At 40.1% G+C, this 25045-nt stretch overlaps 1 protein-coding gene across 4 annotated transcripts in view; it reads left to right on the forward strand.

The window, feature by feature from the left end:
- The window catches only part of LOC117207156 (glypican-4), a 132761-nt gene that overhangs the window by 104250 nt on the left and 3466 nt on the right, over window positions 1-25045 (forward strand). For 2 of the 4 annotated variants that reach the window (XM_033447089.1, XM_033447091.1), the window contains exons 2-7: window positions 14639-14809; window positions 19529-19671; window positions 22329-22577; window positions 22892-23060; window positions 23492-23888; window positions 24238-24407. In XM_033447089.1, the coding sequence (XP_033302980.1) occupies window positions 14639-14809; window positions 19529-19671; window positions 22329-22577; window positions 22892-23060; window positions 23492-23888; window positions 24238-24407 (1299 nt within the window). Of the gene's footprint in view, window positions 1-414; window positions 440-585; window positions 656-14638; window positions 14810-19528; window positions 19672-22328; window positions 22578-22891; window positions 23061-23491; window positions 23889-24237; window positions 24408-25045 lie in introns of those variants that run through there. The other 2 variants (XM_033447092.1, XM_033447090.1) reach the window with 2 other exon arrangements.

Below are 25045 nucleotides of genomic sequence, written 5' to 3' on the forward strand. Positions count from 1 at the left end.
ATTTCTTTAGTGTGGTGAGTGCTTGTATGTTATGTCGTTTGTGAGATCGGTTGGGCACCGTTTTCGCTGCCAGCCGGTTCGGGTGCGTTGCTATTCTTTCTCTGTACCTTCTTGCACATTCGTTAATCTCCTCCTTGACCGTTGGTATTCCTAGGTCTTTCCGAATGTCTTCGTTTCTAACGTACCATGGCGCGTTTGCTATTGTTCTGAGTATTTTAGATTGCACTGCCTCTATTTTGGTTATATGACATTACATAGCTTAGCGCGTGGGACGCGTGTAGCCGCGAGAAAAGTGGAAAAGGTCAGGAAAGGAAATGCGTAATACTCAAGGATACCAGGCTCGACGATTTTCTACGCAGACACCCTTGAACCGACATCGGGGAAAACGAGACTCGTGCAACCAATTCACCGTCTACCCGGCGCACACGAGTCGCATAGGGTAATGCAATATAACATGTGGAAGAGGGTGTCTCCTAGCAACCCTATGTCTTCTCACCCCATTCTCTAAGCTTCGCCCTAAAACACCCTAAATCCGTCGGTTGCACGCCGACACCGCCGCGAAACTTTCTCTACGTGTTTTCGCAGGTGTCTCCTCTGGTGATGCTGATGCACTACCTTTTACAGTTTCTTCGAGTTTGTTTCGAGCATCGAGGGGGTAAGTTTTGCGGTGGCGAAGAATTTTACAAGTAGAATCTGAGACCAATCTTATGGCCAGGCATACGTTGGGTGTGGATATGGGTGGATAATTGTATTTTATGGCGTGGATATATCTTTGCCTTCGTACGAATAACAAATCTAGTATTAGGTTGTCCGAAAAGATTCTTTCGTTTCGTAAGGTGATAATAGATGAACAACGATTTCTGTTTTATATTATTTGATTGAATTACGTATGATCCATCTTGTTCTATTTCTATTATTACGTTCGTGCATAATTCGATAAACTAATATAAAACGAAAAACATTGTGCGTCTATTATTTCCTTATAAAAGAAACTTTGCGGACAACCTAATACTTTTAAGGCGTTCGATAGCGTATCATGTTTACGATTAGCGTAGAATCGTAATTCTCCGTAAACGTGGCTTTAATTTTGTACTTTACGTCAATTACAAATTTCCTCCCTGATATTTAATCTTCTTCTATTTCTTGCAATTCAAACAGCGATACATATATCGTCGAAAAATAAACTTTGGTCTAGTTCCCTAAATTCTAAATCATCGTACTCAGTCATTTTCGTCAGCATCGTTTCGATTGAAATCAAACAAACAACCGAAAGATTGTCACAGTCGAGTCTTCTTTTCTATTCTTATTCCTCTTTCTGTCTATCTGTCTGTCTGTCTCTGTCTCTCTCTCTCTTGCTGTTTTATTCACTCAGTCAGTCGACGAGCTAACTTACGCGAGAAGATTGGAAAAGTGGAAGCGTGTCGACCCTAAGGGCTGCCGCGCTCGCGTCGATTGTTTCGCCCCCGGTTCGCCGAGGCTTTTCTTCGATTATCGAGCGCAAACGAGTTTCGATTTTCAGCTAGGGGAGCCGTGAAACTTCACAAATGCTTTTCTTTCAGTTCGACTAACGAACACAGTCACGCGAGTGTACACAAACGCTCGGTTATACGGGGTGTTCGCGTCTACTTGATGATTCCTCTCGTCTAGCAAGCAGCTTTCAACTCGCAGCGCAACGTCGTACGCCGCGAGATTTTATTTAATCTCTACTCGAAACAGCTTGCACTTCCTTTGACGCGAACCCTTTTCCCTACCTTTTCGCCCCTATCCTTCTTTCTCTTTTCGTTTTCATTTTCTACGTTGCTTGATTTTCTTCGCGCTGATCGATGTAGATCGATCGAGTCGTTGTTGCGTTTCTAGAGGAACGAAGGAAAAGGGTGAAGGTCGCGGAAGCCGTATAATTGCGATGGTAAATGGAGAAACAGGTTTTCGTGAAAAGGGGAAACCAATGGAAGCCAAATAATAGCAATTTGTAAGTCGAAAGATGAAAGAGTACCGATTGTATCGTGATTTTATCGCGAACTTCAATTAATTAATACTCGTATGTAATATTACCAATATCGACACCTGTCTCGTAAAACCAATCTTTATCGTAGTATGAATAACATGTCAATTTATCAAGCTTCCAGCATTTCCTCGCTTTTGCTTTTTTACCTGCTGCAATGAAATCGTTCGCATTAGCAAACCATATTTTTGATTCAAGACGATAATTCTCGCTTTCGATAATTTCCTCGCGGCTTTTCAAAGTTGCTTGATTCTCCGTACATATCCTAATATTTATAAACTACGCGATTGCGCCTTATTTACTATCTTTCAATCGTTGATTCTGTAATAACAATTGAAAATGGCGTAGATTGTAAAAAGAGAGAGGCAATGAAATAGCACAAAGAAATCGTTAAGTCAACGAACGAACGAAAGTCTTGAATCAATAAAACTTATCTAACTTCGCATCAAATAGAAAATATCTGAACAAGGGTCATCCTTTATCTTCCGACTCCTTCGATTCCTCTACTTCCATAAAGAACAGTCAATCGTCAGTCTCGTGGAACAGAACACCCCGTATATTGTCCACACACTGGTATTCATCGAGGCGTTTAGTGTTTGCACGCAGGGGGTTGAAGAACGAGAGAGAGAGAGAGGGAGAGAGAGAGGGAGAGGGAGGGAGAGAGACGGTCTCGCGAGCGTGTCAGGATTTCCCCTTTCTTCACGCTGGCACAATTATCATGATCGTTAATTTCGTGCGTTTTCTCTTTCTCTTTCATAGACGCACACACGCTTCTTCCACAAACCCGAAAATACAGGCAGAAACATTTCACCGACGTGTTGCCAGTTGCAAACGAAAAGCAACGCGCCGGTTACATTGTTGCACGCCGGTAGTCCCACTTTAGGCGGTTCTGCCTTTGTCGCGTGGATACACGTTGCCTTCTGTATGAGCTGGAACGATCGATAAAATCGTACGTTTCGTTGTTGTGTCCTGCCTGTGCATCCGGCCACGTCGTCGTTCTCTTTGTTAAACAGGACAACAACGACAGAGAGCGACAAATAACGCCGAAACAATTCCGCTTCTCTTTTTCGAACGTTCGCCCGTTCGTCTGATCGGCGATTCGGTTTTAAGGGTTAAAGGAATAAGAAATGGGGATTGTCGCGTGTTACACAATTCTGGTTACAATTTCAACATCGTTTTCAATGCTTCTCGCAAATAATTAACGGTTGCCTTTCATATCGCTGCTACTACGCAAACAGATGCGGTTGACTCGTGGTCAAACATACATTTCTGAATCATCCCGCGCCTAAAGGACCGCAGGTAGAAATCTTGACCTTTCCCCGTCGGGAACACCGCAACTGAACCAATAACCGTCATCCGTATGCGTTTCGCAATCGATCGATCGGCATTATATCGATGCGACTTATCGCGTAGTATTATAATATTTATATTATGTATTATATTAGTATTATTATATTATATATTATATTGTATATAATAGTATTATGTAACAGAGATTCGCGAAGACTCGAAACTCTTTCACACATCTATCTCTTACTTTATAAATTTTATATATTATTTTATAAATGCAATCTCGAACGATTTCAAACTTCCGAGAATCTCGTACAAGTTGAAAAAATCTCCGGTTACAATTCTCGACCAGATTCCGCAAAATCTAAGGAAACCGTCTATGTATCTGGAATATGTCCTTTTGAAAAACGAATTCCCAACGCAATCGACCTGAAACACATCGTATTCGTCCAATCGATCGTGAACCGGTATGTCCAGCCTGTAACTCGGCCTAGTGTAAGTGGATTGAAATCTCGGCGAGCGTTTCGTACTCGGCGACGCCAGACGCCGCGTGCACGACGACGACGACGACGACGACGACGACGACGCTCTTCGTCTGGACGCCAGTCGTCCCCTCTGTCTACCACATCGACGCGGGATTGATCGCGTACACGGTAACGCCGGCGAGAAAGAAGGAAGCCCACCGCGTTTCCCAGCGCGCGGACAGAGGCCGATTCGGCATGCTCGTAAATATTTAATGGAGATTCGCCGCGGGAATCCTATGATGGTGGATGAAACAGGCACGCGTAATACAAGAGAACACGTTGCACAAAGAGGAGCGGTTTCGATGCTCGAATTTTCTCTATCTTTTCGATTTACACCCCCTTCCTCGCTTTTTCTACTTTCTTTTTCCCTCTTTTTCCTGTTTATTCTTTTCCTCCATTATTCGTCCGCTGTTACTTCTTTTCTGTCTGGCAATATTTGGCAGTGGCGGTCGATGAATGAACGAAAACCGCTGGTCTTTCTTTCTTTGTGCGATTTAACCGTGATACCGTGAGCCAGTCGCGACTACCCACTCTGTTGCCTGTTTGGGTTTGTCTTCCTCTCTATCCTTTGGTACTCTGATGGACGCTGCGAATACACCGCGTCGACAGAATGGAAGAGACTGGCGGTTGAGTATGTTTGGGAGGAATTTCGAGAATAGACACGCTAGGTTGATTTTGTTTGGCAGATGGAAATAGGGATAGTTCGTGTTTGTATGGGAAAGCGAGTCAAATATTTGGCGATTAGAATAATAAAAGAGATGCGTGGAGATAAATCGAACCATGCAATGAAAATTTTGGTAGACTTTTTAATATTCCATATCCAGTACCTTTAAATATCGCACAGTAGACATGTAGTATCGTGGAAAAAGAAAGGCCTGTGGCGGCACTCGATAGCAAATACCACACTAACTAGTCTTGGACGACTGCAGCGCAGTGGTTAGCGCCTTAGGTTGCGAACGTTCGGAACCCGGGTTCGAATCCCGGTGAGTCAGATTTTTCTTCCACGATACAACAAATGAGTGGAAAAGCGGCCGTACCCAGCAGCGAGTGACATCTACAGCGCTAAACAGCTCAAGATAAGATACTACAGACATGATATCTCGTTTGAGGGCTGCGCTGAAATTTTTCTTTGCTGAAATATCTTGTTTGTATTATCGAAAGAACAGTAAGACGGGAACATGAAAGTTTGAAAAGCGCAAAGTGTTAGTCATACGTATTTAGAAAGAAGTTAACGATGATATAGACAGATTGGAACACTCTATAGAATGAATCAGTTTTAAAAAGTAAATTCGCCCGGTTCCATTTAATATCGATCTTTTTCTACGAGTCTATAGAATCCATGCATTAATCGAATCGCGATAAAAACGAACCCTTTGATTTAATAAATAAGAAAGCAAAGAAACGTCGAGGTAGACGATGCAGTACCAGCCGTGTCATAAATATCAAGGTACTTCTACGTGCAATTAAACTAACAGCCACGATAAACAACCATCGGGAGCAACAAAAATCGAGGTCACGCCATCGAGATTCGGATCTAATCGCGTCCTAACAAAACGATCACGCGACCAGAAGCGACCATTAAGCACACGCGTATCTCGAACGCACCTCTGCTATCCTGTACGTACTTCTTATATACAGGGTGGTTGGTAACTGGTGGTACAAGCGGATAGGAGGTGATTCTACGCGAAAAAGGAAGTCGAAAATATGGAATAAAAATTCTTCGTTCGAGGCTTTGTTTTCGAGAAAATCGACTTTGAATTTCCGCTCGGTACGCGTGCACTTTATCGCGTCTCGTTATAACGGATCTCACTGCAGATCGTTGTCTCGATGGAAAAATTAAAAAAAAAAATTAAAAAAAATTTTTATTGTATATTTTCGACTTCTTTTTTCGCGTAGAATCACCCCCTTTCCGCTTGTACCACCAGTTACCAACCACCCTGTATAACAGGAATGTCGATAACGCGAGCGAAAATTCGATTGCTGCCTTCTCGATTACCTAAATCTTTCGCTGGTTTCACCTCCAAACTCCCCCGAGTTATCCGCGAAGAAAATTCCCTTTTCCAATCGAAGGGAAATGGATTCGTAGGGGAGCAAGCCTGGTCGGGATTCACCTTTATGGAAATGCCAAGCCCGGTAACTGCAAATATTTGGCAACCACGTCCGAACTCCCATTAATTTCCAGCCTGTTTTCAATTTCGTCAAGACGGAACATCAGCCACCGATCGCCTTCGTTTTCCACCCTCGAACAACTCTTCCTTTCCAACCAAGTGCAAACACTTTCAACTTACAAGCTTCCCCGGGGAGAAGTTGCAGCCGCTGTCCCTGGAAGGAACGATTTTCGACGTCATTTGTATTCCGTTGGAATCGTGGCGAATCTCACAGCGACGCATCGCTGCCAATATCTGTAATTTCCATCCTCTAAACAGGCACAGGGCACGCGGAAAATCGCACCACTCTACGAACTTTGAATTTTGAGTCTCGATCGGGTATATTACGGAGTTTCACTCGTAACTTTGGGTTTCCAGATAAGAGACGTCGAGAGGTTTGCGTCTCGATTTTGTCAGCTGCTGCTCGAATTTCATTGAAACGACGCGTACGAATTTTAATTAGATCTTTAACGCTAGCTCGCTCTGTTAAGTAATAATGAAAATTTTCATTCTCTGATGACGTGATAGATGGGACGGGAATTGATCGACCACGAGCTTCTATAGAATTTCTATGGAAATGAGAATATCTCCAAATATCCAAAAATGTTTCTTGTACACCTTTTGCATTTGCTAGTTTTTGTTGTACAGTACGTTGCAAATAAGTGCATATGATGTTTATACAAAGTGGGATACACAGCTTTGGGGTATTACGAAATAGAGAGCTGTTTTCCCAAACGTTAATTTTCCTGCTGATAGAAACGTATACAAAGCGGTAAATAAAACTGAAATATAATTTTTCAACAATTAAGGTGCTTTTTATTCTGATACAAACTCGCCCTTGAAAACTTGTTTCATTGTCTATTAGCGCTTATCAGCCAATGTAACGCGATTATGGCAATTTTCAGAGTTAAATAAATTGTTTGGAATTTCCGGCTAAATATACATATCTTTCGCTTGTTACGATTCTCTTGTTATTTAACCTTGCTATTTAAAGGTAGTATAATCTGTATATTGCTCTTGAATACAGTCAGCTGAAACATCTAGCTTGTTTGGTTTGCTTTAATCTGTTTGCACTTTTTTCTTACATCGTATACGTATTTCTCTTTCTGTACTTACACATCGTTTGAATAGACTTGTAAGCTTCCTCGCCGCGTTCCATTTCTCTTTTCTTCGAATTTTACCCTCCGTTCTAAAAACGTAAGAGGAGAAGAAAGGAAAAAGCGAAAAGGAAACATTTCCAAGAAAATAATAACTCTCTTTCTTTCTCTCTCTCTCTCTTCCTGCTCTCTGCGTTCCGTGCAATGGTAATTTATCTCGCGAGTAAAAAAATATTTCCCAATAAATCGAAAACTAGTTTCTTACGATGCGAAAGGAGGAAACAAGAGAAAATCGATATCCGACGAATGTCATTCGCTCGTTAATCATATAAATGACAAATCCTCGTGGAAGAATCTCGCTGGAGGTACCATACCCTCAGGGCTGACTGCATTTTCCTACGGTTTTTCATGTTTGCGATAGCAGCGGCTCGAAATCCGCCCTTTGCCACGTGGAGATTGGCTCCAGCGACGCTATTCGCGGAAATCCACTTACAATGGAAATTTCCCAATTTCCGCGTGCAACGCCCTTTTAAATGCCGACCGAAAGACGTCGGTCGACTCTCTCTCTCTCTCTCTCTCTCTCTCTTTATCGTCGTTACGCTCGAATCGCCAGACTGTGCGTGATAATCGAAAAAAAGTTGTTGATTGGACAGAGGAGTTGGGGAAGGACGGGAATGATTCTCTGATTCAGCTTTAAGTCAGAAACGAACGGGAAAACTCGCGTGATTTGCGTTCGAGCACGTCGAAATGAAATACAAAGTAAGGTCTGTCTGCAGAGAAAAAATCAGAGGTTTCCCCGAGATTGTGAGATCGAGTGACGCGTACAGGGAAAGAACGTGGTTTGTTCAGCCAAACATCGGCCGACTCCACCTTTTTTCATCCCCGCGTTAAACGGAACGAAAGTAATTATTTTGAACGCGCGTGAATGGGCCGGCTGGATCGCGCGAACTTGCCATCATCGATTCGCTCGGAATAATAATGAATCGGCCAGGAACGAACCGCCTGGAGTTTCGTTAAAGGGTGAAAGCTCGTTGGAGCGTGAAGGTGGAAACGATGGAAAAAGGAAAAATAAAAGAAAGAAATAAAACGCGAATAAAAAAGACTCGCTCTGTTGCGTTTTTTGTGGTTTCCCCAATTGAATAGCTCTTTCCTTTTCCACAATTTTTTTCGTGATTTTTATCGTTTGGAATTGTTTAAAGACAACACGTTGTAACGTAAAATAAATATCAGAGCTGCAATAACGTGGAACAACGTTGCAGAGTACGTTCGGTTGATTTACTTCGCTCTTTCACAACTTGCGTACGAATAATCTCGTGCAAGACTTTTTAATCTTTCATGGTAACAGGTTTGTTAGAATGTTTCGTAATGAAGGGATTAAACTAGATTTACCGTGTGCTTTGTAATACTGTTGCAAGGATTTCTGTGATTCTCCTTGATTCCATGGGCTTTGCGCTTTGTAATGTAAGTGTTGCACCGCGCTGTAAATTACCTTGCACGGATAATATGCTTCCTAACAATTCTACAACGTTGCTCGCTATCCTAAGGTGTTGCTGACTTGCAACGATAATTCGAAGTTTTGTCGTAATGTCGCGAAACACCGCAATATGAATTTTAATCACTTCAACAGGAAAATCGCTCAATTTCTTGTTATCGCATTAAGCGATTCTACGTAACTGCTAAAAGATTAGAAATGAACGAAGAATTAAAATTGAGATGAAACAATATACAGGGTGGTTGGTAACTGGTGGTACAAGCGGAAAGGGGGTGATTCTACGCGAAAAAAGAAGTCGAAAATATAGAATAAAAATTTTTCATTTGAGGCTTTGTTTTCCAGTTATTGCGTCTCGTTATAACGGATCTCACTGTCGTTGTCTCGATGGAAAAATTAAAAAAAAAAAATGTTTATTCTATATTTTCGACTTCTTTGTTGGCGTAGAATCACCCCCTTTCCGCTTGTACCACCAGTTACCAACCACCCTGTAGAATTTCGCAAACGTTACATCTTCTTCCATTCGATAAATTCCAGGATACAGCTTTCTATTCTTAATTACTCCTCGGTGATACTTAATTGTTCTTCTCGTCTGTGACAATGTTAAAAGAATTCTAAACGTTAAGGAAAACTACCACGCTTCATCGAAACAGAGTTTCGCGAAATCGATTATCCGAAAATACCCTGCCGTATCACGGGCTCGTCTTATTCCCAAAGATCAAAGACGTGTTTCAATTCTCGTTTGGCTCAGAAAATTGCTACATCTGCGTATCACTGGCAGCCATTCCGACGAAGGGCGATTTCTAATCGAATAGTAACCCTTCTATTCCTGTGCTGTATTCACCGCACAAAGCAGAATACACCCTCGTGTTCAAGATTCGAACGTACGCAACCCTTGCGACTTGTTTGACAAAGGTTGCATGAAATTTGCTTCTCATCGGTACCCATTCTACGTTCGATCTATATTTCATCGAATTGGACGTTGTTATATCCGACTAGAATTTCTGCTAATTCGCGACGATATCTGGCTGATTTATTACAAACGGAATTACCCCGTGACATCCGGTCGCGATGGAAATGAAATCCGAGCGTGACCAACATCGCGTCCCTTTAATCTCATTAGGTTCAGTTAGTCGGTCGTGGCCATTTTTCGATTAATAGATGATTGCATCTCAGTCTCAACCGATCTTCTCCGTTAAACGAGTATTCTGTTTTTGTAATTAACTAGCGTTTAAAAGGGATGGCGGAGTCGCAGGATGAAAGCTGACCTTTCGTTTATAAAAAGAGGAGATGAAAGTTGCGGTTCCCACGGCTCGATTAAACTGGAATCAATCGACTGTGTTAAGGTTGAACATTGGACGATGGTGACACGTGTACAGCGGATCGAATCGATCAGGGGTTGATCTATGTTTAGAGAGTTGCACGGTGACGAGCATCAAGTGTGGATTAGGTTTGGTGATATGGATAGTGGTGGAAGGTGATGTGTTTATTTGTTGAAGTATTTTCAGCTAGATTTTGTTGTTGAAACACCCCTCGAGTCTAATCATTTTCTACGCGTTAATTAGCTAAATTCCAACAGGCAATCGCTAACCGTTGTTATTACAGCTTTCTTAAGAAATTGAAGAATTTTTTGATCATCTTGTATCGTTACAAGCTTCGTACCGTTATACACACTAACTATTTTGCGAAATTACTTTTATTGTTAAAAAATACCAATTTCCTCCGGAGACTACAAAAATCTTCTTTTATGAATCAAGCTGATAGTAGTGCAATATAGAAGCATTGAATTAAAAAAAAAAATCTATGACTCTGCGTTCGAATTCTTTAAATTTTCCCAACTCCAAGTAGATATAAATTTACCCTGAGATTATCGGAAATTGCCCTAGAGCGATTTTAACAGCGGTATAATACAAAATACTTTCTGCCTTGAAGTTCCGTTAATTTCCAAGGATCTAAACAGAAATTAATTTCTCCTCAACCAGATCCAAACCGCCCGGGAAACAACTTAACAGAACCCCTCGACATCCAACTTCTTCTTCCCTGTCTATCATTCACAGTCGACAGATTCTACCCCTGTACCGTCCACTCCCTCCTATCGATTCTGTCTTGTTTCATAATTCCCCCTGGCTACAAGGTCCTCTGTCCCTTTCCTGGAAAAAGCAGCCGGTACCGTACAAAGTCGTTGGCTGCGACACGGAAGCGCGTCGCGACGGAAATCCCGGCGTCTTTGCGATGTCAGTACGCTAACAAACGGCGTACCGCGTAACTCTCCGGCCCTTTATGTACCATACACGCGTGTATATACGTACAAGCTTTACGCGATGCAAAAGCTGCGCGAGGGTCGTCTCGGTGTCTGCAACCAAGGGGCTTTTAACGGTAGTTCGTCAAATGCTTCTTGGAGCTTTCCAGATACGTCTTACTTTATCTATTTTATATCCTATTCCTTTCTCCATCTTCCACTGTCTTATTCACTTTTTGTCATTGCTTTTTTATATGGGATCGTTCGAAGAAATTTATTGGACGATCTTCCGTTTTTGTGTCGCGCCAACGGGTATCTACGTCGTGAAATCGCGGCTCAGGGAAGGAGTTAGTACGGTTTTATGGCGCTTATTATTTCGGTGCTTATGGAACAATCGATGCAAATGTCGTCTGCTGTCTGCCAGGAAACTCCGAACAACGCGATTTTGAGGATGGGTGCTAATTCGAATGACAGTTGGGTATGGAAGAATACGAGTGGGAAATATGGAAATAAAAACGTAGAGATAGGACAGAAATATCTTCCAATGCTTCTCTCGATCTGTATTGTTCAAGATTGTAAGAAACTGGAACGAAGGATGCGTTTTATCTAATATTTCACTAGGTTTTGTAGCATACGTCTGATGGTCTTACATTAAACTGAAGCTTTAAACTTTATGTATTAATTAATAGGATGAATCTATTGTATTTCCTATTTTATTTCAAAACTACCTGAAAATCTACTCTTCTACGTGTCCTACGTGTCGTCTCTTGCGATCGATATTCAAACGTTAAAAATATTCAGAAAGGAAGGAAGAAGGAAGAGAAAACTCGCATCGAACGAGGCAATGAAAATAGAATTATTAAATGAAATTTACAGCCGCGTAGATTGGAACAGAAATCGAAGGAACACAGGTCGTGTTCGTTTCCTCCGTCGAAGATGGGAGGATCGTTCGAAGAGATTTAGGGGGCTGGTTGGTATCGAGCAGACTTTTATATCAAGACTGGCGTAATCGTAACGCATTACATTGCTCGTTAACTGCACGCGTCGCGCGATCGAATCGAGTGGAAAAGCGCGGTCACGACGACCGATTCGCCGGAAATAATTCGGGATTACTTTTACGGGCGTGTTTGAAAGTTTGAAGCCGAAGCAGACAGAGGATGGGGCGAAGGAACACGACAAAACGATGGTTGGGGCAAAAGGGGGTGGAAGTTCGACTCGGAGTTCCGAGTGGCTGGAAATTAGCTTACTTAGACGGCAGACTGGAAATATTGGCAGATAAGCGATATAGCCTGGCGTCCGACCGATAAGGGAACAGCGTAGGGATGCTGCCCTGTTCTACGACCCTCGATGGAAACGCGGCTTATTGTCACGCCGCGCGATAGAGGGTGGATGCTGCTCGATCTCGGTGCCGTTGGATGGTTTATTGGGACGTTCCGAAGAATGGATGTATTCCTGGTCTTTGGAAAATTGTTATAGATTGAGCGGAATTACCGTTGATACGCTCTGTTGATACGTACTAATGTTTCAGGAATTATTTCGTCAAGTAATAAGAGTAATAATGAAACCACGAAACCATTCAGGATGTCTGTTAACACAGTTTTCGTTTCTGCAGTTGTTAGATACGTGCGAATGTTTCTGTTCACTTTTAACGAGACAGAAAATAATTCTCATTTTTCAAGATTTGTCAAAATATTCGAAGCTTTCTAATTCTTTTCCTTTTTACCTTTTGGCTAATATTATATATTGCACAGATTATCGCGAAATAATGGCAGAATATTTTCAATTGAACGAAGGAAAGCAAATACGAAGGATAACAAGATAACGAAACTTATGTTTTCTGATTTTTGAAATGATTGATAGAACGTCTTGTCCGTGGATGATAGTATGTATTACCGTCCTTTGATGATTCTTTCAGGTATCCAAAATACGTATAACGCGAGTTATAAAGTTTTTTAGACAGAGTTTAGAAAGGATTTTACATTCAAATTTTACATTCGTCGTTGATCGCGACTATTTCTTCTTCAAACACGTCCAGGACGATCGAACCGCCTTCGTCTGAAACTGCTTTTCATTTTCTGCTCGATTACCATATTGCTCTAATGACTCTTCTAAATTCAATCAACTTCGAATTTGTTTCAGATCGAATCGACTTTTCTCTTATAAACAGTAGAATTAGGAAACAGATAAAAATTTCATAGCTATTGTGACTCTGTTTGATGCAATTGAATTTATTTGATTAATTTGTGATTTGAAAACTTTAATCGATATAAGTAAGTTTAAAGTTAGGAAGTTTTAGAAATTGTCCGACTCTCTCATTTGGAAACAACTTTATTTAATTTACTTATTTAATTACTTCGATGCGTCCATTTTCATTAATTTTCTCGCTGCGAACAACGTTTGCTATTGTAAGTACTTTGTGTAACTTCGTCCCTTTTAACAATATTGACAAGTAGTATCGCTCTTGTTTCGGACGCGTAACTGTTCGGAAAAAATCAAACTAGCAGGAAATTAAAGCGAAAGGAAGGAGGTCGGACACGTTTAAAAGTCGAAAAATCCGAGACGAAAATGTAAATTTCTATCGACAAAGAAGAATGTGATTAGGCCGATCTAGTTGCAAAAGGTAAACGCGAACAAACTCGTGGAAATTCACGCGAGAACAGATCTTGCTTGTGTGATTCCTATGCCAGTAGCTACCCACAGCGTCTTCCGGAAAACGGAAATTTGGATTTCGACGAAGAGAAAAGTTTTTATCGTTTCCCTTACTTTTTGAACCTTTTTGATCATTTTGTTGACTCTTCGCCTCCTTTCATTTTGAGGATATTATTTTTTTTAAACGTTCGAACGTCAATGGGATAAAACTCTTACAGAAAGGAACTCTTATTCAAGCGAGAAATTTTAAACGGAGAATTCTTTTATGAAAATGATATAATTTATGCAATTGTACGCAGAGAAGTTCTGGTCGCTGTTTAATTATTCCTGTTATTCGTGTATTCATAATTAGCGTAATCATCGTTGACTTCAAAATGACGGAAGGAGGGTAATTAGATTTATTAATTACATTTGCCTATTGAAAATCGCAAATGATTATTTCCAATCGCGCACTTGCATACGTATACCAATCAATTTCAAAGCGGACAGATATCAATCCGAATTATTAATTGCAACAGTTAACTAACGACAACGATGCTTTCTATAGAGGCATTCATAACTTGGACATTAATCACCAAAAGATATTACATATATCTTTCTGTTTCATCCATATTCGAAAAATATGTCTAAATAGTCAAAGAAAAGACAAATCAATCATTCTGTGTAGAAAAGCAAACTAGATATCAGTTGCACTATAGAGGGGAACAAATAATTTTTAAAGGACTCGCGTCGAAAAATCATAGAATTTATCGCAGTGCTACAACGGAATACAAATATTTGAACGTTCAATATCACATTCCATTGTATCCAATACAAAAATCGTGAAGCGATTTGTATGATACGATGTTATATCGTAACATACAAACATTTGTAACATTCGATTTCATCCCTTAAACCATATGAAACGATAAAAAAATAAATCTTATCGAAATCACAATCGATAACACAGAAATATCGTCGAATAATAGTCTCGAGAACAATAATATTCGATTCAGCTATTGAACAAAACAAACGTGAAAGAGAAGTAAGGAGAGAAAATAATAAAAGATTTGTCCGATGCTTGAACCAACTATGATAAACCCTCGAAAGCTCTCTTGTTAAAGACGTCTGTATAACGAGTTTCCTCCTCGAATCTCCGCGATGAAGGATGAGACGCGTATCCAGCCGGTGTATTAAACTCGTTTCCCGTTCGTTTTTCCAGCAAAGGAGCTGAAAGTATGCGGCAGCGTGAGAAGCGGCGGCGAGGTGTGCTGCTCCGCGGACATGGAGGTGAGACTGCAGGCGAGGGCACGCGACAAACATGAGAAAGCCACCAAAGAAACTCTTCAGCGGTTGCACCAGGTCCTGTCTACGAGAGGGACCAGGTTCCACAGTGAGTACCTTCATCCAACGTTTCACGATTTTAATCACTTCATCGTCGGCTCTTTTCGCGCTCTCTATGTTCGCGCGTTTATACGCGTGTGCGACAGGGGTGAAGTCCCACTCTACGAACATTCACACTGGCAAAACGGTTGAACGTTGCCTCTGATGATGAGAGGCAGGCGGTTGCAATTTCGTTTGATCAGTTACCTTTAAACTCGAATGTCGGCACGTTCGTGTGTGTCAGACGACGTTTTTCCTTGGAAAGGTTTTATTTCTCTTTTTTTTTTTTTTTTTTTTTGGTTTCTAGGGATGCAGAGTCGCAAAGGGTTTCTTCAATTTCGTGTTTCTTGAACTTCGTGATAGATTTCGCGTTCTTTTGTGTATGGTAGACGGAAACACGAAACGTGAAATGCGTACTGTAACTAGAACTGCGAGTAATTTTTTATTTGATGTTTTCTTTTTTTTTTTTCATCTTTCGCGCGATGTAAAATGTTGTATGATCAGAAATGACAAATATCGTTGTAAGGTATTTCGACGTATAAATGGAATATTAGATCGACAAGATGATCGAATAGAATGTTTCAACTAGTCTTCGCTGGTTTATACTGCAAAAAAGTATGAGATCGATGGAGTTCAATAAACTCGATACGAGTGTTCAGAGATCAGCGAGCGTGTTACAGCATAGTTCGAAGGAAAAGAAGTAGAAATGAAAATTCATCGCGACAGCTCATAGTCAGGAAATACGATATCTCTCGTCAATTATACCACTTCTAAATCACAAAAGGACTTTTCAGACGGTTCGATCAGTCGAACATTCTCGACATTGGCAGGGCGAGTGGCGTTAATAGACGTGAATGAGGCTTGGAAGCGCAATACGTGGTCCGAAATGAGATTTCTCAGTTAATGGCGTCTGGATGGTTGACGCGATTCTTCGACAACCTTCATCTTCTTTTTTATTTCCGAGAGCGGGACAAAATACGAGAATATATGTATTGAAAACGATTTTCAAAAAATGTAAAACAAAGTTTACGATTGCATGATCGTTCGATAACATTGTTTTAAAAATTCTTGAAACTCGCCAGATGACTCAGAATTAGAATGTTTGCCAAGAATATTTGAAGGAAACACCCAACGGATCTCACAAAGGACATAATCTAACATACAAACACTAGCCGCACTAAAGAAATGAATCACTCAAATTCGAAGATGGTATCCCAATGGTATAGCCATTCACATGCTATAATATTTTACCAAATGTCCTACTGGACAAATTGTAAAATGTAAATAAATAAATAATAATAAAAAAAAAGAATATTTGATGTGGATCAATTCTATAGAGATTTGAAATTAACATAAATTGATAGACGATGAAAAATTTCGCTACGTGAATTACCAAAATTAATAGACTCGGTGAAACGAAGGAAAGATTATGTACCCTCGGGATTCAAGCAGAAAATATAACCACTTATTCAAGTAAGCGGGACAGTAATTTTACTAATCTTTTAATCCCTGTTTCCGTTTTCCAACCACGTAATTCCCCGCTTGATGTCGACGCTTGCCTTGCAATTTCTTTATTTGCATTGCCACGTCAATTTATTGCAGAATTATCTTTGGTACGATAGGTATCTGTCGTTAAGATCTTACAAACCTTTTATCATAGGTCCTACTATCAGCAAAATTCTACGATCGTCGAATGCACTTTTGTAAGTATTTGCTGAAAAAAACATTAGTTTTATTACGTATTGTACGGTCTACAATTCGGGTACAAGAAAATCTTATAATCTTTTAACAAGATTTACTCAGTTTGTTTACTCAGACCTACCATTACGCCCTTCCTTAAGGGTTTACAATGTACCATCCTTACTATCGAAAGACCAATTGCTATTGTTTCCTTTCGGAATGGAAATGAGTGGTTCGAAGAATCTCTAGGTCGAACATCTCAGATATGCCAAACGATTCTCATTAACGAAATTAACGGTGGTAGCGTACGAGTTTGCATCACCATGGCCCGACTACCTCTTTGCTCTTCGAGCTTCAATCTTTCCCATGCCCTTTCCATCCGACCACAGCTTCTCTGAAGGCCGTCGTGCTTCCCTTTGAGCAGCTACTACACCTAGCCGCATCTAGCTACGTACCCACTTTGCCTGCCACTCGCCGCGACAGAAGTGCACTGGCAGAGAGAGAGAGAGAGAGGGAGAGAGAGAGAGAGGGGGTGAGTTAGGGGTGGGGAGACAAGGAAGAAGAGTAGAGGAACTCCTATGCAGGATAGGAAGATAGTGTGAAATATAAGGGGGCGGGAGGTGGGGGGTGAAGGCAAGACAAAGGGTGGATATGATAGAAGAGAGCCTTGGAAATTTCGTATTGACTGCTGTACGTTTCATTCTTCAAGTTCCTTTTGTTTAAGAGGGACTTTTGTAAGGCTGCTGGAAAAACTTAGAATGGCAGAGAAAATGTCATAACTGTATTGAAATAACTGTATTTCATTATAGTTTAGCAAACACTGTTACAGATATTAGGTTGCCCGAAAAGTTTCTTTTGCTTTATGAGGAAACAATAGACGCACAAGGTCTTTTCTTTTATATTTGTCGAAATACTTACGGTCCATTTTGTTCTTAACACCGCGACATTTCACGTTTTTATGAAGGTGCACTGTTGTTAAAAACAGGTTTGCGAAAGAAAAACACTTTCCCTACAACCTAATACAAACTGCTGTCGTTGAATCAGAACTATAATCCATGCTCGACGTTACATGGCAAGGATTAAATACAATTTGTGATCTTTAAATTTAAAATTAAATTCAATTTATAGATCACAACGTAATGTACACAAGGCAAATATTTCTGCTAGAACTACGTCGTACGTAAGTTTCATTGGATACAGAGATTTACTTATCATCTTAGTCCCTTATCTTGACCTTGTAATAGAAAAATCAAAATATTCATACGCATATGGAAGCGACACGGGAGATTTTCGGGGAAAAACTGGGGGAATTAGTCGCGAACGTTGGAGCTTGTCGCGAATTAAAAGCTCCGACGAAGTTCCTAGCCAGTCGTCGCGGCGCTAAGTGCTTCCTTCCCTTTTACGCGGCTCGGAGCCCGAAGCTTTTTGCCGAGGCGACGCCGCCGTCGTCGCCGACGATTCGTTACGGAGCTCACCTACCTGTTCTCTCTCTCTCTCTCTCTCTATCTATCTATCTATCTATCTCTCTCTATCTTTCACTGGTTCCCAACGTCGTTAAAAGGAATTTTAATCACATTCTTCGCGACTGAAGTGACGATAAGAACTGGTTCAAGCTTCACTGGTTCGTGAGGTTACGCGTGTAGAGGGTGGCACGGGCCACCCCTGTCTTTGTCGGTGTTCAGCGAACGGTCGATGCCACTGTTGCTTGAGAAATCAGGGACTTTATATTCTTTCATCAAAAGCTTTTGCTCTCTTCGTAGAATTTTTCGTACGAAAAGCTGTGGCTTGTGTCAGGGCGATAATGGCTATTTGATGACCAGTTATATTCGGCAGATTTGAAAGTATACTGAGAGAGATACATTCTGTCGATAGAATTTCATTTCAAGGTAGAATTTCGAATTCTGGGTTGCTCTGCTTTTGGTTTAATTCTAGTTCTCATTTTTCGTCACCATTAATCATTTTGTGTTTATCTTTCATGTTGCACACAGACTTTGCTTCCTCTGGTATTGCAACTACAGAATACATAGATTTTATCGAAATGATTGTAATAAAACTATTATATAAAGATGCGATGTAAATAAATAGATAAATATATATTTCGCACGTTCCATACTGAATTTTAAAACTGCTTCTTTGTAGAAAATAAAAAATGTGATTTGTCGTGCTCTCGCGTAATCTTCGATCGCAAGCACGACGAATCCGCGAATCTTTCGTATTCTTAGAGTTAAACGTCGCTAAGAAGGAAAGAAATACCCTACAGTCTTCTTAAGATCAACTGCTTTACGTTTCACTTCCATTCCAAAACTTGCTAAAGCTTTGCTCTCTTTACTTTCTCAAACGTAACTAAAAGAAAGTTATATTTTAGCGTGTTAATTAGGAGAACTTTTTCTTGAAATCTTGTTTCGTAGTAGGCTGTTGCATATAAAACCGATTTTGCAACACAACCATTTTCTGCGTTTCTCTCTCGAAATGAATAGAGTATAAGGTGAAGATAAATGAGTGGCAGAAATCATTCTCAAAGTTCAGACAGAGTGCTACGCAAACTTCGTTAACACCTTATCCTGGCGAGAAGGAAGTAGTTAATTAACGGTTGCAAGTTAGGTACATAGCGAGCAGAGTGTACAGACGCTATAATTCGACAAGAAACAAACATTGTTAACGCGTGATCAATCTAGAAAGTTGAAGTCGCGGCTGTAATTGATTTGCAAATCTCAAGTGATAGGCCCATCCTTGTCTCTGACAGGTAGATCGATTCGATTCGTTTCCTCTGCAATTACAAATTATTCCTATTACAACGAGGCCGGTGGAAAACGATGCAGAAGCATCGTGCAATTAAATAAATTACGTTCTCTGTTCGTCCTTTCGGCCAGATCAATTAATCGGCATTCGTATAAATTATTTATATGTCGATGGTTGGGCGAAGCCTCCGTGAATGTGTCCATCGATCTTGTCTTTTATATTTTCAGATTGCTTCAGTTTCAAACAGTTTTAATTAACACAGAGGCAAAACTGTTTGATAAACCGTTTCTCTTTCTTTTTCTTTTCACAGGTTTCTTCAAGGATCTTCTCGCTAATAGTAAAAAGGTTTTCCACGAGATGTTTAAGAAGACTTATGGAATTCTCTATGAACAGAATTCCTTTGTATTCACCGACCTATTCAAGGAACTGGAGAACTATTATGCCAAGGGAACGGTGAGTTTTCAATGGTTTTTACTCTGGCCTAGATCTTCACACTCAAGTCACCTTTCACAAACAATTTCAATTTCTTATGATACGTATAAATTGACATAAATAGGTCATAAATCAAATTTTTTGGCTATTTTCATCCAAACTATGTCTTTTGTATTAGGTTATAAGGAAATAATAGACGCACAATGTTTTTCGTTTTATATTAGTTTATCGAATTATGCGCGAACGTAATAATAGAAATAGAACGAAATGGATCATACGTAATTCAATAAAATAATATAAAACAGAAATCGTTGTTCATCTATTATCACCTTATCAAACGAAGGAAACTTTTCGGACAACCTAATACAACCCATTTCTCTCGATGATCTCGACCTCGGGCAATTTTTTAGTGGTTTCACCCCGATATAGAATCTTAAATTCACGTTTCGAAAACAATTTCTATTTCTTATAATAAAAATTAATATAACAAAAAGTAGGCCGTGAATTCAATTTGCTGACTTTCTTTTTTACCCAAACTGTATCTCTTGTACAATCCATTTCGTTCAATGGTTTTGTTCTTGGTGTAGACCCCCCTAGATCATTGCTATCCGTTTCCCAACTTCTCCACTTGCTTCGAAGCTATTGCGGCAGACGACCATCCAATTTCGTTTGCGATGCGACAAATCAAATTCCAGGATAAAATCGATAGGGGGTCACGGTCTCGATTTTCAAAGGCGGAAGAATTTGTTCGTCCTCGCGGTCCTGGACTTTCCTCCCCTTTTAACGAAACCTGCACCCTTCTGAGTTGTTGCGGCTAAGGCTCGTGGAGGGTGAAACTTTCGAAATCGGCCTGAAACCTCGACCCTCGGCCAGCGGACGTTTAACCGCGAGCAACGAGACTTCGTGACAGGGTGGTAGAAAACTTCTCGTGCGAAGGCGAGTTTAATCAATGCTTTTGACGTTCAGGACTCGCGAGCGTTTGCCGATAAAAGGCCAGAAAATATCCTGGCTTTTAGATTTCTTTTTCTCTCTCTTTCATCTCCTCTTTCTCCTTTTATTCCTCCCATATTTCCCTAGATTCGTATCTTCCAACGAAGATCAAATGGGCTATTCCTGGACAGCTGCAATTACCCGACAGTTTCACTTTATCTGTCGGGGGTTGTCTCTTGTATTGGAATTAATGTCCTGGGGAAAGTAGAGGCGCCCATTCCATTTTGCTAAAGAAATATCTGGACCCTTCGCATGAACATCTCGTCCATACAAAGAAGCACAGTTTATCTTCTCTTGGGATGCTGTATTTTCTATAAAATCTTTGCGTTATACGCTGGTTCTCTCTTTTTATCATCTTCTAAGCTTTTTCAATCCTTTTCCCCTTTTTTTATTTCTCAAAGAATTTGTCTCTTTGCATTCTTTCGTTCGTTCGAGGATTTTTATTTCTTCCGATAGATTTTTTCACTTTTCGCTTTGTGAATTTTCAACATCGAAGCTCGCGTCTCCAGAACCTTTCTATCGCTACTGATAAAGAGGATGGCTTTGACGATAGTTTCTGCATCGTCGACGAAATTATCAGTCATTATAAATCGCGAACAAATCTCTTCCATATGCCGCGTTAACCCAAGATCTCCCCTTCAGCATTCTTCGCCGATTCTCAAAACACTCGCAAACTTACGTAAGTACGTTCTCGCGAAACCTGTCGCGTTCAGATGATCCAATGGCCATTTCCGTTCGCCATACGCGGCACGCGTTCAAGATCGCACCGATCGGCTCGTCACGTCGTATCGATCAGCCAAACAAGAGGGAAAGTTGGTGCGCGAATAAAACGTACACCGCGAAAAGAGACGGAATCGAGGGACTACACTGAGACGACGTATTTCGAGGGCGCGATTGTCATTCAAATCGGCTGGAATTATTCAGCGGCGCCACTTGGACCCGCTTTGGCTCTCGTGCACGCTCGAAAATGGCTCCGCATGAATATATTATTGTTGCAATCGCACGCGTCGCTGCCGGGTAACGAATTTATACGACGGTGATATATCGCGTCGCGGAGGATTCGAATTTATCGAGGACCTCTCGTTTCTACCTTTCTGTCTTTCCATATATATTTCCCCTTTTCACCTTTTCTTTTTCCTTCCTTCTTTCTCCTTCCTTTATCTATGCTTTATTTTTTCCTCCATCTCCGCCGCTCCTCCCCGCGCGGCTCGATAATACGTTCCGTCGAGCCGCAGGATTATTCCTTCGATCGAGACAGTGCTGGAATATATCGGGGATGGATAGAAATTAAAAAGGAGCATCCCGTGAATAGCTGATCGACGAGCCGAATAGCCTCTCGTGGGGGTTGCTCTTTGTTTCATGGGCTCGTTCGATTAGCTGGCCTCTGAAATCAGGTATTTTTAGAAGGAAAAACGCTTGTTTATTCCCAGGCTAGATTATTAGTTTCCAGAGAGATCATTGTGTATTATTTGGTCAAAATTATTATTTATAATATATTTGTTTTTAATTGAACGCTTTCGTTCGAACATGTAAAAATGTATCATTTTTAATGGAAAAGAACGATTTAAGAGAAAGTTACGGAATGCTCGATCAATGTATCGATTACAGTTTAGTTTCGTTAATAGTTAGAGATTGTAGACAAAACATAGATCGATCGTTAATACCGGATATAATTTCTATTCTTCTAGGTCGATCTCGACGATACCATGGACAATTTTTTCAATACTCTTTATCAGAAAATGTTCACGGTGCTGAACAGTCAGTACAACTTTGACAATAAATACTTGGAGTGTGTGGGAGAACATATGAAGGAAATCAGACCGTTCGGCGATGTTCCTCAGAAATTAGGAGTGCAAATCAAAAGGTCTTTCGTCGCGACAAGAGCCTTTAGTCAGGCTTTAACGGTGGCTGCGGATGTCTTGAAGAACATGCAGTCGGTAAGAGAAATATCCATCTTCTTCGTTCGTTTTATGCATTTGTAAGAAATGTAAATTCTCGAAGGAAGAAATAACCATAACGCGATATAATGAGAATGCGTATAATACAATAAAAAAAATTTTTCTTTAATTATAAAAATTCCTTCCTTCGATTATGAAATTTACATTTCTTTAATTATAAAAATATACTTACGCTACCCTAAACCCTATCTTCGAACATCGGTGAAATCTTTTCAAACGCGCAAAAAACCCGAGAAAATCGATAAACTAAGACAAACGTAAGAACAGCTAGAAAATCGTCTGGCTTTCCACAGTTGAAACCATCAGCCGATTGTGCAGCTGCACTCACAAGAATGACGGTGTGTCCATCGTGCAGCGGGATCGCGGGCAACGTGTTAGCCTGTGGTGACATGTGTGCCAACGTGATGAAGGGCTGCCTTGCTCAGCATGCGGCTCTGGACGCTGAATGGAATCACTTCGTCGGTGAGTAATTTCCACGCGCATTGTTCTCTTGGTAAATATAGGCTCGAGAATATAATTCATCGACTTACCTTGAATCATGTACACAAAATATTATGCTTATTAGCAATCGCCCGAGGAATAGAGAAGACTCGAGAAATAACGTTCGAGAAAGAGAATCGCCAAATTCCTTATTTTAAGATTTCAGGAATTCTTGGAATATCGTTAATCGTTGAAGGAATATTGTTGATAGGAAATGAATGAAAAGATTCTATTTATTTGTTTACTCGGGTAAGATCACAAATTGTAGGAAATTTTGTATTTTCTATTCAGAGTAGCTGCTGCAAAAATTCCTCGAAAAATGAGTATATCCCAGACTTCTGATCGTACGATTCATTTTGCAATAATTTTTATAGTCGGCTCTCTTTCTGTAACTTGCATTTCTCCAATTTCAGAGGCCGTGGACAAGGTGGCTGACCGTCTGTTGGGTCCATTTAACATCGAAATGTTAGTACGACCAATCAACCTGAAAATCTCGGAGGCTATCATGAATTTCCAAGAGAACAGCAACGATGTTTCACAAAGGGTGTTCACTGGATGCGGACGACCTGTGTTGGGTAGACGCAGACGTCGAGACAATCGGGAGTTGGAACTCGAATCATTGAATTTTGATCAGGAAACACTAACAGACGATCGTGCTGCTATTTTGGATAAATTGGTGAAAGAGACACGACAGAGGGTGAGAGATTCCAGACAATTCTGGGTTTATCTGCCCTATAAGGTTTGCAACGATGGACTCGTCGTTCCTCCTAGCAATACGAAGGAATGTTGGAACGGCACACACGTAGATAAGTGAGTGTCTTACAAACATAAATTTTTTTTATTTTTTTTTTTGTTCTTTTTCATAGAAATTACCAGCCGTGTAGTCCTCTTCTTAATTTTATTTAAATTGTAATATAATAGTAAATGAAATTGTATTATCAAATTAAATTATATAAAATTTAAATTTTAATATAATTATACAAGGTGTATCAGAAGTAGAGCAATAGATACTCTTGCGTTTATATCTTCTTGTCTCTGGAATTCAATTTTAGTTTCTTAAAAAATCGTCAACTTTTCTTTTCAAACTGATCAATATTCCATATAATATCGATGTTCCAATTGAAATCTTGAGTTTATTTTTCACTTGCTCGTGTTTCAGATACATTTACCCAGTGTCGTCGAACGGAGAGGAACAAAAATTGAATCCAGAGGTACGAGTTACTGGAACAAGACCGACGATAGTCAGGGACCAGGTCTTCGCATTGACCACTATTACAAACAGACTAAAATCCGCGTACAATGGACAGGACGTCGATTGGATAGACACAGGTAAACCATCTGTTTCGCTAATGTTTAATCTACCATATCATCGAACACAACTATCCTTATAAAATTGATACTATGTTAGAATATCCAAAAACAAAAAATTTCATTCAAATCGATCTGATACTAAATTTCGTGGAATAATATTTTTAAGTAATTAGAGAAATTTTCGAATGAATATACTGGCAAAAGCATACTGGAACGTGTAAGCGGTAGATTTAATCGTAGAATCAATATCAGTTAATGCGGTAAGCTAGTTGATTTCGAATAATGAGTTGATTAAATTAGAATATCTCATTGAAACACAAACAATTTATCGTCGAATTCCGCGCATCTATCTTGTTAATTGTAGGTTCTATAAGACAGTTCTAATTATCATTTTTTTTATACAGTCATAATTTGCCAGGATTGTTATAAGAAATGAAGAAATAAACGAATTCTTAAATAGACAGATATGAATAGAAAAGATATGCTACTTTTATTGCGTTTTATCTTATTGAAGATTATGTTCTATTTTAATTTCTATTCTAATATCTATTATCTAACAATTATGTTCTAGATCTCCTCGAAAACATAATAAAAGAAACAAATTATCAGGCTACTGTAATGTGTACTTATCTTATCTCGAGACACTGTTCACGGTA

Source organism: Bombus bifarius, unplaced genomic scaffold, assembly GCF_011952205.1.
Source record: "Bombus bifarius isolate JDL3187 unplaced genomic scaffold, Bbif_JDL3187 scf7180000008023, whole genome shotgun sequence".
NCBI classification, from domain to species: domain Eukaryota; kingdom Metazoa; phylum Arthropoda; class Insecta; order Hymenoptera; family Apidae; genus Bombus; species Bombus bifarius.